The 15,177-nt window shown below is 33.8% G+C and overlaps 1 protein-coding gene across 17 annotated transcripts in view; it reads right to left on the reverse strand.

Annotated features, from left to right (window-relative positions):
• The window catches only part of PACRG (parkin coregulated), a 215,516-nt gene that overhangs the window by 101,294 nt on the left and 99,045 nt on the right, over positions 1-15,177 (reverse strand). For all 17 annotated transcript variants that reach the window (XR_014954369.1, XR_014954367.1, XR_014954368.1 and 14 more), the window contains one exon: positions 5,845-6,016. Coding sequence is in view for 14 of the 17 variants with exons in the window: in XM_085576861.1 (XP_085432987.1) it covers positions 5,845-6,016 (172 nt within the window). In the remaining 3 variants the exon portion in view is untranslated. The remainder of the gene's footprint in view (positions 1-5,844; positions 6,017-15,177) is intronic.

A 15,177-nucleotide genomic window follows, 5' to 3' on the forward strand; every position in this document is an offset into this window, starting at 1 on the left:
AAACTTACAGTAATGAAAACTGTTTCAAAACACAGCATTTCAATCGAGAGTGAATAAAAACCAGAATAAGAACCTTGTGTTCTGTACCTTTTAGAAGTCCAATAAGAGCCTGATCCAAATAACAACACTGATGTACAAATATTTCTTTCTGTACAACTGAAAGAATGATGTGCTACAGTGAAATGATGGGAAGGATAAATTAGGGGTATGCCAATTTTGTCATCAATTTTTTTTTTTTTTTGTAAAGCCAAAACCTAAGGCACAGAAAAGGCTAAGATCCATAAATAAAACATTGATGCTTTCAAGAAACATGATAGAGCAGAATGTGGAAGTCAGTCAGTGGCTTCTTTCAGCTTTAGTTGTGCTTCTAATTGTAGAATTTTGTAGATCAGCTCGTATAAAGCTTGAATTCTATTAACATTTGTGGACCTAGTTTAATTACATAGTATAAAGAACACTTAGAAAAGAGTCCTAAAACCTGATTCATTGACTATGCCAGTCTAGAGTTTCTATCCATTCCTAGGTGTACATTCCTTCCTCTGTGCTAAGATTGCACCCTCCTGAAGAAAACAGGTCTGCTATCACTGAAATGTGATGCCATTTACAAAAAAGTTCTGCAGAATCAAAGTAATAGAGGCATCTGTACTGCAAAACTTAATCTAGCATTCCAAATGCTCTCTAGATCCTTGGAGAAGAAGAATGTGGACAAGAAAAACCTGATAACATAGTTTTGGTTAGATTTTCAAAAGGAATTTAATAAGGTCCCTCACGAATCCCCATGGCTTCCATAAAAATAATGACATAGAGATAAAAACTGGGGGCAATAAATGATTGCAGAGGAAGAATATCACTAGTAAGGCCTTGCAGGAATCTGCGCTGAATTTCATGTTTTTCACTAGATCCATAGGTGATATGGAAGAGTCTTCAGTGATGATAACAAAGATTTCTGATTATATCAGGTTATTCCTGATGCCAAAGACAAGGGCTGCTTTGAAGAATTATAAATGGACTTTACAGTACAGAACAACTGGGTGATACAATTGCAGATGAAATTCATTACTAATAAATGCTAAATATAATACATTTATAAATTCAGGAAAGAATAGCTCTAGCTCTAACTTTAAAAGTCAGAGATGTTAATTACAGATTTCATTTTCCAAACTGGATGAGATTTATCTTTGTTGAATAAGGAACACAGATTCTCCCCACAGAAAAGGGTAAAGAGGAGTAATAAAGTATCTACTACCTAAGGCATTTGAAAATAACTGAAATGACCAGTTTTGAGCAGAAGAATCTAACACAAAGCTAATTGCAACTACTTGTACTGGTTAATGAAACCTGCAGGGGAAATGTTTTAGTATTTGAAAATCAGAACAATTAAAAAAAAAAAAATCAGAGACCTTTGCTTTCTTTAAAAGCATGCCTGTTTACTTTTATCTTTTAATCTGTGACCTTAATAACCAGGATTGTTTCTCAAGAGCAACAGTCAGCCAGGAGGAAAATTACAATTACATTAACGTTTTGACTTTTGTAGGTGAGAGAAAACAACTTATATGATTCGCAGAAAGGAAAATTACAACAGACTAGGAAACCATATTTATTCCATAAGAATACTGCAGAACTTTGTGAAAGGTAGTATTTAACAGTCATTAAATACTCCTAAGTACTGTGAATATGTGAAAACTATAACTGTGCTTAGGAACAAGTGCTAGCAACACATTCAACTTTACATCTCTAAATGCAAAAGTGACACTGATTTAACCTTAAATGGGAATTAACTAAACTGTAGCTCAAGACAACATTTTTCATGCAAATAGAATGAACAATAAAAAAATGGAAATCAAGTGCAAACAGTATGTGAACAAAAAGAAAACAAATCAGTTTAATTTCAAAATTTATTAAACATTAAAAAGGGCTCTGTAGGTGACACAGAGAGAAATGCTCTATTAATTTCTTTAAGTCTGACTCAAAAATATCTATTACTTTAATGAAACATTTTAAACAAGGTTTAAAGCATCCCTGATTTACTGTATCACAGAAATTATGTTTAACTGCTTGGTAAAAGTCTCAAGAAGGAAAACTTCAGTGTTCTTTAGGATGGAGATTATTCTTTTTGGACTCAATCAGAACTGGTCTGCTGACTGGAACTGTGTAGAAACAATACTTCCATCTTCTAAGTTACAAGGGCAAAGATAACAGCTTTTCTGGCTTTTAAGCCTAAATTCAGATTGTCTACATATCTGTTTTAGGATTCACAGCAGAGAACAGAAGATTCTGGCCAGTAGGTGACCCAAGATACTTAAGTGTTTAATTTCACATTACTACCTTCATTAGCAAAGCTATATGACAATCTTCCGATTGATAATTTCTAGCAATTCACTCCAATGTCTGTACTGTTCCTTCATTTGTGGGAGTGTATTTATAAATTAGACTGTTGAAATGCTCTGACTTTAAAAGTAATGCCAGTTTAAAAATATTTTAGAATTATTTTAGAGTTGGGTTCTTTGGCCTTTTTTTTTTTTTTTTTTTTTACACATAGATGAAAATATCACCAAGTTGCTCCACAAAAAATCGCATTAGCAAAAGTCAGAGCATGGGAGCTGGAACAATTGGCGACTTGATGCATGCAGGGCTTGAAAACTCCTACAACAACATTGTCTGCAAAGCAAATGTGAATGGCAGCATGCCTGCTGCCTCTGAAAGAAGAGGAGGTGCTTCCATACACTGTGTTGCATGTCCCTGATGTTACTCATAGAAATAATAGACAAAGGTGTAGAAACTACTGGCTCCCTCAGTTTTTATGTCTGCACGTGTGTCTTACGCAGAGATCATTGGGGAGCCCTGAAGTCAGGAATCTGGGAGTTGCAGAAGCCTAACAAAAGCAAGCAAAAGGACTTCAGGATTTTCTGAGCCATTTGTTACTGGAAACGTAATATTAAAAGTAATAATTTTTCCCAAAAATGAACATCAAAAGGAATTCCACATTCCCATAATGACCACAGAGAAAAACATAGAAAGGCTAGACAAACTCCTCTGTTTCCTAAAAATGAAGGAACTCTCATGTAACCTACAGACACCTTTGTTTGCTACCCCAGGGAGCTGTGCCTGGGTTCAGCTCTCTGCCACCAATGCAATCTGCAATGTGGAGCAAAATTAGCCTCCTTCTTCTGCTTTCTTACCTGCCTGTAATATGAAAATAGCAATATGGATCTTCCCAGCAAAGAAGGTATTTGTGTATTGTGCATCAGAACTTTCATGATACTGCAAAGTACTTTGCTATTTGCCATATATCTCAATTTATAAATCTTTGCTGAAGTTGAAATAACTCAGACAATGGGTTTGCCTATATCTTCTGTGAAAGGGAGCAAAAAGTCCTATATCTTAAGTAATCCCATTTTCTGTGTTTGTGCTTTATTTATTTTTAGTTGGATTCCTTACAAGTTTGACATAAACAGGTAATTTGTTTCCTCTGAGTTTTATGTCATGTAATGATTGCATTTATAAAATATTTTATAATTTTTTTTCCAGTGCATTATACAATATATTCTGAATTTATATTTTGAGAAATCAAAATATATTTTGAACATTTTTCTCACTGAGAAATTAATGCCTCCAACCTGATGGATTTTTTCTTCCTCTGAATTTTCAGTAAAAATGTTCCTTCCAGTGTGACAAAAGAAAAAAAGGAATTACTTTTCAACTAAGGAACATTTTTCTTTATTTTAATCATATTTCAGGTATTTTAGAAGAGAACCCAGGCCTACTAAGTTCAATTGTCTGTCTTTCTAAAATCACTGCTTGTTTAGCAAGAAAAAAGTTGAAAGGATTTGGGCCTAAAATAACCCACAGATATATTAAATAATATTATTTTCATTTTTTATGATATAGTGTTCAAATGTGTGATCTTTAAGCAAGGATGGCTGGAAGACAAATTCCCCCCTAAATCATTAAAATATGATAAAGAATTCTAATATTTAATTTAAATGCTTTTTGAGAACATTTAGGTCTTTACTAACATATTCCTTTGATGACCATGCAGGAGAGAAAACTTAAAAACAGAGAGAATGCTTTTAAAAGCATTCCATCTGTAGAGTTGTTTTTCCATCTTTCTTTTAGCCTTTTCCCCTCGATCATATATGTTACCTGTCTAACAATCAATTGATTCACTCTTTCACAGTAGAAATATGGTAGTGGTCGAGAAGAACACTGGTTAATGAGAAAGAACTCACCCAGTGGGACACTTTAGAGACAGTAATCTGTGTAAAACATCTGAGTTTATTGTGGATGCTGCCAAGTCACAAATGTATAGCTATGACAACACTGCTGTATTATGCAGTCATAGCAAATTTAAAAACCCTTAAAAGTACACATTTTCAGACTCCTGGTGAGTCTGATGATCTCATCTTTTACTATTAGTATGTCTTTAATTAGGAAGAAGCCTTTAGCATTGATAACACTCAGACACTTCACATTAAAGCTGATAGAGAAGCATTCTTAAAAAAATAAGTACTTCAGAATAAAATAAAGCAGAAACAACAACGAAATTTAGCTAGCAGATTCTTAAATGTGTTCCAGCACCATAAATTATGGCTTAAGACTACATATCAGACTCATAAAAATATCCCTACCTAGCAGTCTCTTTCTAATGCTAAAAGCTGTGTAACAGCTAAAGCTTCTAGGTAATGAAATCTAAGCTAGATTCTCGTCTCAGAAAGACTTCTAAATCCCAACTGAGGAGATGCTGTCAAACTTGCAGTCTTTCCTGAATAAATTATTTCACCTTTCAAACAACATGCTACTACTGTAAATATATTTGGGTGATGTTGGAAATACAGTTCTAAAGAAATAATTCCTCTTTATGTGTTTCCCCTTAGAGTGAAAAAATGGTAACATTGTTTTCATAACCTTTCTCAAGTGTCACAGAGTAAACATTTTGAATATTATATATTCCTTTTGACATTTTCAAAACTACACTAAGAGATAGTGACATCTATAATCAATCTTTTTAAATTGAGAAAAAATTGAATGAAAAACCACAATTCTGACCCTTCCCACACTATTATTTCAGTATTATCAGGCTCCAAACTACATTCACTTCCCATTTTACAAAACTGTATTTAAAGCTGAACTGTCTCATGGACAGGAAAAAGGACAGCAATGATACCATTAATGATAAAAAAAAAAGCCAAGTTTAACAAATATGAGCATCTATTAGTGTAAATGTAGTTTGCAGATTTAAGAATCACCATAACTAACTAGAGAAGAATGATGGTTCAGAATAATATCACTTCAGTTATCTCTTCACTGACCTAAAGAAAGAAAAGGAGAACACAATATATCTGAAAGACTAGGTGGCTCAAGAAAATGAATTTTAGTGGTAATACACTTGAAGTTTAGTGGTATTATATTTGTGTTAAAATAATTTATTGCTTTTTACAAAATTTTTGTACAATAAACCCTGTATTTGACTTTCAAAAGTAGCATTTTTAAAATGCCATCTGTTGATTTCTCCTGTCATTTTGGATGAACTGGTCTGTACAGTAGAAGATTTACATTGTAAATATATAAAATCACCTAAGGAAATGTCACGTCACATTTCCAAAGACCAAGAGCAATCCTGCAATAAGAAAAGGAGTAACTAGAGAGTCTATTCTGAAATAATGCACATATCAGGTGATTGAAGGCATAAACTTTCTGGCCTTATATCCTAAAATTTACTCACATTTGCAATAATTTTCATGTGATGTTCAGGCTGTCATCTTTTACAGCTTAATTAGCAACTTTTCAAAAATTTACATCCTATAGATACAATTTATGGATTTTTTCTCCTACATGTTCACTTACTTTTTATTGGGATAATCAGCTGAGGAACAAGAGGAAGAATCTTGTTTCCACCATGCTCCAGCAGGTCATGGACTCCTTGACGAGCAAAAAACTCATATGGAAATTCCGTTTCACAAAGCCCATCAAAGAACAAAGGCAGAAAGTAATGATAGTCCAGGTTTTCTAGATCTACCTGAAAACACAAAATAAATAAACAGATAAATGCAATTTTTCAGTACTAATACAATGTGATCAGGCCAACAGATAATTCATGCCACCAACACAGGCATGTTTAGTAAATAATAATTCATTTTTTATCACTGCAGTATATATTGAATTACAGCTATGGTTTATTACAAGATATTAAAATACAGAAATATTGGAACTAAAGAGGAGAATAAAAATTAATATATACCCATATATTTTCACTTTTTGATAAGTCAGTACCAGATTTTTGTATTTTTGCTTACACACTTGGCAAGTTACCTATAGGAATTTAAACCAGTCATTTAAAAATACTCTGCCTCTTACAAAAAAATTTTATATTTTTTATATCTTCACTTGGACACTCAAAACCAATAAGAGAAACAATCCTGCAAGCAACAAATATCCAGCACAGCACAAACATCAATATTTGTAGATAATTCCCTAATTTGTTGAATATTGACCTAGTTTATTTCCTATTAATTTAAAGAGAAAAATTAAGAAATTATATGGTTCTCTACTGTGAAAAAAAAAATTAGAGAAAGTACTTATTTTTAATGGGAATTTCCTTCTAATCCTAAATTACAAAGTATAATAATCTTAACAAGGTATGGAGGGATTTTGAACTCTAGTTTTCTCCCCTTTTTCTTCTTTTACCAATTAGGACCCTACCACAGACACTCAAGGCTAGCCAGGGAGAATCAGAAGTTTGTTTATGGCTTGTCAAAGCTCTGAATACAGCTGAGAAGTAACTCAACAGCAATGAATTTTCTCTGAAAAGAATATGATCCTCTAAATCACTTGGAGACCAATCCATCTCTTTAAGGATGCACTTCCATCTTTGAAACATAGCTTAGCTGCTACCAAATTTTTCCAGTGAGATTTGGTAGTATCCAGGTAAGATTCTTCAGACCTAACAAGCTTTGTCACATAGGCCAAACTGAAGGTCCAAATACCTAGATAAAATTTGTCAGGTTAAGCAAAAGAAAAAAACCCCATCCATTGATTTCAGAGCAGAAATTACATTCTTACTTGAACTGTGGAAGTCTAAACTAAAGCAGGCAAGAACTGAACTTTACAATTGGGTAAATCACACAGTCAGGAAGCAGCACATAGACATTCTCTTTGAGGCCATGGCTCATATTTCTCCTTTGCTTGACTCTGAGTAGATTTGAATCCTGGTCTGGCACACCTTAGGCTACTGACTTCAATTGTTCATGTTGAAACAGATCAAGCCATGTAAATCATAATTAACTGGAACTGATACTTGAAAGTAAGTACTAAGCATTTGCTGCGAGTTTCTCACTACTGGCAGACATAGTGCCAATAACATACTAACATAGCCTCCCATGCACTGATTGTTAATCTCTTATAGGAGATTAAAAGGGCAATTACATAATACCTATTCACTGATGTGAATGAAATCAAGTCCCAGTAGTGGATTGTGCTGGAAAGGGAACAAAGGAAACTCACATTTCCTCATGTTTCATCAACATCATATATTGCTTGCTTAGCTGTTATTTTCTTCTCATTGGCTTTTCGCTTAACAAGAAAAAAAATCAAATGCCTTTATCAGACGTGTTTATAGTCAGTATAAACCCAGGAAAATGGCCTCAACTTGCTCCAGGGAAAGCTTAGTTTAGGCATTAGGAAAAAGTTTCCTCACAGAAAGGATTCTAAAGCACTGGAACAGACTTCCCAAGGAAGTGGTGGAGTTGCCAACCATGGACATGTTCAAAACACCTGGCTATGGCACTTGAGGACATGGTTTAGTGGTGAACATGGTACTGGTGCTGGGTTGAAAGCTGGACTTCATGGTCTTCTACAAGCTTAATAATTCTATGACTACATAATTCTATGGCTATACCATGGTCAATTTATGACTAATTTCCAAAAATAACAAAATAAGTAACAAAAAGAAAATAAATATTATAATTATTAATAAATAAAATGAGACTTAAACCACAGAAATTCCTAAATTTATGGGGTTTGTATTTCTTGAGGACATTCAGCATGCTACCAGCGATACTCAGTAGATAAAAGAAGTCTTCTCCAAAAGTCACAAAAAAGTTGTATCAGGTAATAACAGACCAGGAGGTCAAAAGAATCATTGACAAAAAAACAAGACCAAGAAGAAGCAATTTTTTTTGTGTTTTTGTCAATAGGACAATAAAACTTTCTTTAGTATTTCTTTTTAATGTTTAATCTATAATTTTTTGGTATTTAATGTTTTAGTTTCAGGAAACCAAAACCTGTAACAACAACTTGTGTCTAGCAAAAACTTCAGATGTTAAAGAGATAGATACAACTAGTAATAAGTCTTTTTTTTTTAAATGGCAGGTGTTTCACAAGGCAAAACTCCTTACCACACTATCTTATTGAGATGGGTTTTAGAATGTATTCCTTATATGGATATTTGACAACTTTTTCAAAATTAAAAAGTATTTCCCCAGTGAAAAATATCCTTGATACTCATCCACGTTAGGTTACTGAATCAGAATTTGCATCTATTTTGGTCCAAACACAGATCTCAGTTTTTTCTCTCAGTCTTCATTAATACCTCCCCTAACTGTAACTGCCAGTTATCTTTCTTCTCCAAGATTTGGTATTTCTGATACTCCATGCAATTTTTTTTTTTTTGTGCTTGAAATATGCTTTTTCTGTTTCAGATATTAAGAAAGCTTCAGTATTCTGAAGCTCGTCAATGTTTTTCATCAGTAACAACTGGTAAATAAAAGATATCATTATCTATCAACTGTATTATGGTTGCACATTACATATACATAGAAATGATATATCAACTTTAAGGTAAATATTTCAGGATTTAAAAACAACTCCAATTTTACACATAGCACAAGAGATTTATTACAAGAAATTTTACAAAATAGACATATAACAAGCCACAGATTATAGAGTATTTGTGCATAATCTTTTGCATCCTCAGTTAGTTCCAAATGCCTAAATGGTTGGCAACTAGCATGGCTCTGAAAATGATTCTGATTTCTAACTTATTTCTTGAAATGTCAGCTGTCCAAGCACACAGGCAATTTTTACTTAGCTTTGTTTTTGCTCTATAAAAACTCCCACAATATGCAAGCCAGAAATATTTTGTCTTGCATTCTATGGTGTGAAAGTCTTTCCTTCTGTGTTTACTATTTAGCTTTTGAAAGTAGCTGTTATACAGCTGTTCAGAAAACAATGTGATTTTTTTTTTTTTGCCTACAACATCCTTTTGTGTTTTAATTCCACCCACAAAAAATGCTGATTAATACTCAAATTCTTGGCAAACTTCTCCACATCTGACAATAATGCTGTACCTATGGATTTTAAGAAGAAATCTTACAATAATTCTTACAAACTTCTGTACTAACGGTTTGTAAATTTTGCAGACATAGCCTCTGAATTTTCAGTAAAAATGTACTAATAAAAAATAATGTATAATATATGATTAAATAACAAAAGCAACCATAGAGTGAGTAAAATCTTCTATTTCATGCAACTTTCAGGATCCTTATATGTTCTAAAAGCTTCCTAGGTGAAAAACAATACATGATTAGTTTTATGTAACAATGAAGCAGTATTTATTAGGGTACAAGATAGGAGGAAACTAATTGCAGAATCAAGTCAACCTGTCCAGGAGAGAATCTGTTCCTATGAAGCAGCCCATAGTGAATGGCAAGTCTGCTGAGGCAAAGAACAACCAGATAAAGATTCTAGATTGACAATAGAAAAATAAGATTTGTGGCTAATCTGCCTGATAGATGAAGACAAACTATTTGAGAGAAATTAAGATATAGAAGAACTTTGACAATAATGATATAATTGGTGTTCCTTAAAGAATTCTACTAAATATAATCTAGTCAAATGTAAGACAAACATGAGTTTTAGAAAGTAGTGTTTAAGCCACATAACTTTCCATCTCATTTCACACAACTGATTACATAATGCTGCGTCTTTGATTATCCAAAAACTGGATTTGATCTCCCAGAAACGTATCTATGTATATACTCAATGTCTTGGTCTAAGGCATTAAAATTAAGTAAAGAAACTCTGAAATTGTTGGGTTGATAAGGACAAACAGGAGTTTTTATAAGGCTTGTAAAGATTTTTTAAGGCTTCTTTGGTAAAATAATTTCTCTTAAGATTTACTTCAATGTCTGTTTTTTAGGTTAATGGAAAAAGGAAAAAAAGAAACATTTTTGAGCAGTCTCAGTTTTTAACTTCCTTTCCACTTTTTCTTCCAAGATTTTTCAGCCTTTTTTTCTTCCAATATCCTGTACAAATAGTCAAGATGAAGCCTGCGCACTTCACAATTTTTGGTTTCTTGCTTTTAATATATTTGATTCATATTCACATATCAGCTTTATTCTTCACTACGGAGCAAGTAATGCTCACTTGTATTTCCTAGACTTGCTTAGATAGATTTTTCAATATGTTAATTTTGCTTATGGTTCAAAACACACTTCCACTGCTGCATTTAGTCCCTAGAAGTTTTATAACAAATAAAAATTATTTTTAGTCTGCTGTATTTCACCTTCCAATAGGGTCATGCTACAAAGATTTTCTATTGAAAGATGCTTAGTCTAAGTAATCACCTGTGTCTTATCAAAATAAAAAAATAAATACAGTTGTGCCTGTATTTCCCATTCTGCAATGAAATGCTAAAATACTTATCTTAAAACAAGTGGAATATTATTAGAGCGGAAGAGATACAGATAATGGCAAGGGACATAATAGAAACCATTTAACTCAGCCAAACTATATTTAGAGACTCTTTAACAGATTCTATAGATATTTAATTTCCCACAAGAAGTTAAATAAGAAAAGAAAATATTTGCATCCTATGGATAAATTAAGAAAAGCAATAAGAAATGTCATATAGTGGCACTATACTGGATATTTGAATATAGCTTTGAAATAACTCCACAAGTAAAAACAAAACCCAAAACCCCAAAAATACAGAAATGTTAATACACAATAATTTTGAGCTTACTGTACTTTCTACTACCTCCATATTAGTTAAAAAAAATAACAGATACTTGGGAAGACAAACACCATCACTCCAAATGCTCACCCCTACCCACTTTATCTACTGAGAATGATGTCACATGGTCTGGAATATCCCTTTGGTCAGTTTGGATCATCTGTCCTGGCTGTGTCCACATCCAACCCCCCACACACTGCCAATTTCCTCACCAGTGTGACAGAAAAGCAGAAAAGGCTTTAGCTCTGTGTAAGCCCTACTCAGCATTAACAGAAATATCTCAATATTATCAACCCTCCATTTAGCACAAATCCAAAATACAGCTCCATACCAGCCACTGTGAAGTTCATTAACTCTACTCCAGTTGAAACCAGCATGATACCAAAACATTTTCTTTCAATTCCACAGCTGAAGGTGCCAATCTAATCTTACTGGAGCTGTTGAGGTAACAAAAATTAATAGTCAACATGAAGGTCATATTATTCCCTAATAACTAGAGGATCAATGACTGGCTCAGAAATGGAGGCAAGAAAGAGGATACAAATTTGTGTAAAGTCTTCTCCAGCTAGAGAGAGAGAGTAAAAAAATGCAGCCTGAAATCTCTTCCTATACAAGTAACTTCAGAAATAATTTTTATTAATGAAATGTGAATATCTAAGTCTGTAAACCATGCCATCCAGAAGATAATCTAGTACATTTCTGTGAGGAAGGAGATTTTAGTCCTGCATTTTCATAAGTCTTTTTAATTGCACTGCTGGGATTTAAATTTTTTAAATATACACCTCACTCAATACAGAGCAGGAAAGTCTTATGAAATATAGAGGAGGAACAGTGTATCACTCAGGAAAAAAACAGGACAACAATAAACCCCTGGGTTACAGGATTTAGGCCTTAAAGTGTGATGTGCAATATTGACGTGACACTAACAGCAAGGACTTCTGCTATAGTGTAGGAGTTCATCAGTGTGACAGAAAATAGAGTTGAGCCAACTAATTAATCATTATGAGCTACCAATATGTTGCAGCTATGAAAAGGCTAAATATTATTTAAGATGTGTTAGCTATTTCTAGTACAGATAGGAAAGCATTAAGGCTACTTCATAAGGCAGTCATGAGACCACACTTGTCATTATCAACAATTTGCCCTAAAATATATAGAAATTATTCTCATTGATTCATCATTGAAAATTACAGGGAAAATTGGTATATAGGAACATATCAAACTGAAAAGGAAATTAAGTGCTAATTTGTTCTTATTTATTTGGATTCTGATCAGATTAGATTTTCTGAGTCCATTGATTTCTAAAAATGCACGTAAAATATACTATTCTTTCCATACAGCAAATACTTGTAGACTACACTTCAAGGACTCCTTGCTTTTAATTGATGTTCCAGAAACATTATAAGTAGAAGATTAAGCACCCTGAGAAAAGGGCCCTGTAAACATGACTCTGACAAATGAGCAATGTACCTGAGAATTGTTCACAGGAAACAAACAATGGACCACAAGATAACCTCAGTAGCAGACAAAATTATTTCTGCTACTTCAGAATGTATGCTTATCTACTTGCATCCTTCTTGCTCTTCAAAGGCTTGCTGACACATTTTCAGAAACTGAGTTGCTCTCCTTTTCCTTTACTTGATTTATTATGTTTTCAGAGTTTCACAAGAACAGTAAAGTAAAACTTTAAAGAATAATAATAATTTCTGTGTTTTGTTCATTTATCATGTTTGCAATTGCCCAATATGACCATTACATGATGTTTAAATATCAAGTGCATATTTTAAAGCCACATGACATTACATGTAGTATATACACCTACATTGAGAGTTGAAATGGAATTAGCAACTCTATTGAGGTCTGTAGCCTGGTGGTAGATTAAGTTCCACCCTCAGCTGCAACATCTAAGAACCTGCCCCCAGATTCACTTAGGTACCAGCAAGAAGCAGAGGACAAGCTCTTGTCCTTTATTACAGAGCACACAGAGGATTATCATTGCAAGAAAAGAGTTCAATTTTGCAGACACCTTGTCAGACACCAGTGGACAACTCTTCTCTGACAGGGAAAACAAAGACACTAAGACTGTCCCAGGCAAGGGGAGGAGGCTAGGTACAGCCAAGGTTGTTTGAAGGCAGAAGGATGATACAGAGCTGGCTGCAAGACTCTACCACTACCTTCTGAGAAAAATATACTGATCTTCATTTGTTTACTTCATGCAGTATGAAGTTCATTTTAAACATCATCAGAAGAATGCACCAGTTTGCTCATGCCCACTGGCATACACTGCAGTACACTAGTAAAGAACTAATATAAAATTATCTTTTTGGAATAAATATTCTTTTGCTCAAAGAAGATTTGCTACCTTTTAATAGGATGAAGCCTAACACCTCCTGTTATTTTTAAAGAATTTTGAAGGTTAATCAGGAGAGTGTCAACTGATTGTATCCCATTAGTGAAACTAGTGGTCAAATTATTTGGTTTATTTTTTGACTTTTTTTCCTTTCTATTTGCCATTTTTTCATGCATATCTGCTTGCCAAATTAATTTAAAATTATTTAGTCTTAATAAAAAATAGCACAAAGCACAAAAGTTAAAGAAGAGCATTGGGATAAAGACACATAAAGTGTATGTAGGAAAAGTTAAATAGAACTCTCTGAAGATTTATTTTGTTTTAATAATTAAACTATAGCATAAAATACCACAAAACCTTCTACAACATACTGCACAACAAGTGTCCATCCATCCAATTTTTGTCAAGTTTGACATATAAATGTAATGAAAATCTGGCAGTTTCATGGTGTTGGAAATTGTGTAAACTTATAAAACATATCATTAAACATTATGATTTGTATTTTCACACACAATTAAAAACTAACAGAAACAAAAAAATCAAACTAGAAAAGCAATTTTTCTATACTAAAAGCATTTTATGATACAGGTCCTAGTAGCTTCTGACTCTTGACATTTATCTTATATATGAAAATGACACTCATCCCCAAGAAAGAACAGTGTCTGAACATTTCCACATAACCACTCAGAATCCAGAAAGATGCTGTAACACAGTGGGAGAATTGCCATGAATGCTGCATATCTAAGCCAGGAACTCTTGCATCTTACCAACAAAGAAGCCACTCAGTCAAATCTTCCTGAAACAAGGTGGAGAAAGCAGAACCACAATGTGTCCTTCTTTATTAACCTCAGGACTAGTACAGAGGAAAACCAAAATGTTCTAATTTCCTCCAAGTGTGCTTGACCAAGAGCAGTTTTGGAGCAGATAACTATCTTGTGGAGATGTGGCCAAAAACCAGAAATACTTTGTCCCATGGCTTCCAAGAGACCTGGGAAAGGGCTCTGAAGTTACTTCGTATTTTCAGTCATAAATTGCCAGAACAGCTGAGACTGTGTACTAGCAACACTGAAAGGTCCCCAAAAGTATTAAATTGCACACAGGTGAATAAAATACTAAGTGAACAAATTCCAGATAGTGACAGAACCCAGAAATGGAAGGGAATAATGCACCACCTGCTGGCTGACACCAAACACTTATGAAGGTGTTTTATTCCAAAAGCAAACAATTAAACAAAGTAGGTAGGATATCAGTGAAAACGTCAAGGTCAGGTTTTGGAACTAACTGTCTGTGCTACCATAGAAAAGTTAAAATCCTCCCCCTCTGAAAATCCATGTTATTTAAAGGAAGTCAAAATTCAAGACTAGCACATAATTTTCAGACCTCATAAGCAACAGCATGGCTAACAGATGTTTGCATTAACTATATCGATGCTTAAAACCAAAACAGGGTATGAGTCATTCTTTGAGCCTCATGCTCAGTAGTATGGAAGAGAATTTCTGTACAGCTAAATTTTTTGTACAAGACAGGGTAGTTGACTTGAAATTATATAGTGTGAATAGTCTTAGCAGGTGCTTATTTTGAATCACAGATGAGCATTACCTAGGCCAATAAGCACTAGACAGACTCATAGCAGGGGCTGTGCTATCTGGGTGTTTAAACAGTGCTGTGTCAATTCCCAAGGTCACACTGTGATATGAACGACCCTGTTAGCTTTCTAGGATACATGTGGATGCTGGTATGACCTATACAAGCTTAGATGGAATAAAGAGCAGAAATACATTTGAAAAAATAATTCAGTAGAAGCTGCCTTGCAGAA

The sequence above is a fragment of the Lonchura striata genome, chromosome 3 (assembly GCF_050655825.1).
Source record: "Lonchura striata isolate lonStrDom1 chromosome 3, ASM5065582v1, whole genome shotgun sequence".
Lineage (NCBI taxonomy): Eukaryota > Metazoa > Chordata > Aves > Passeriformes > Estrildidae > Lonchura > Lonchura striata.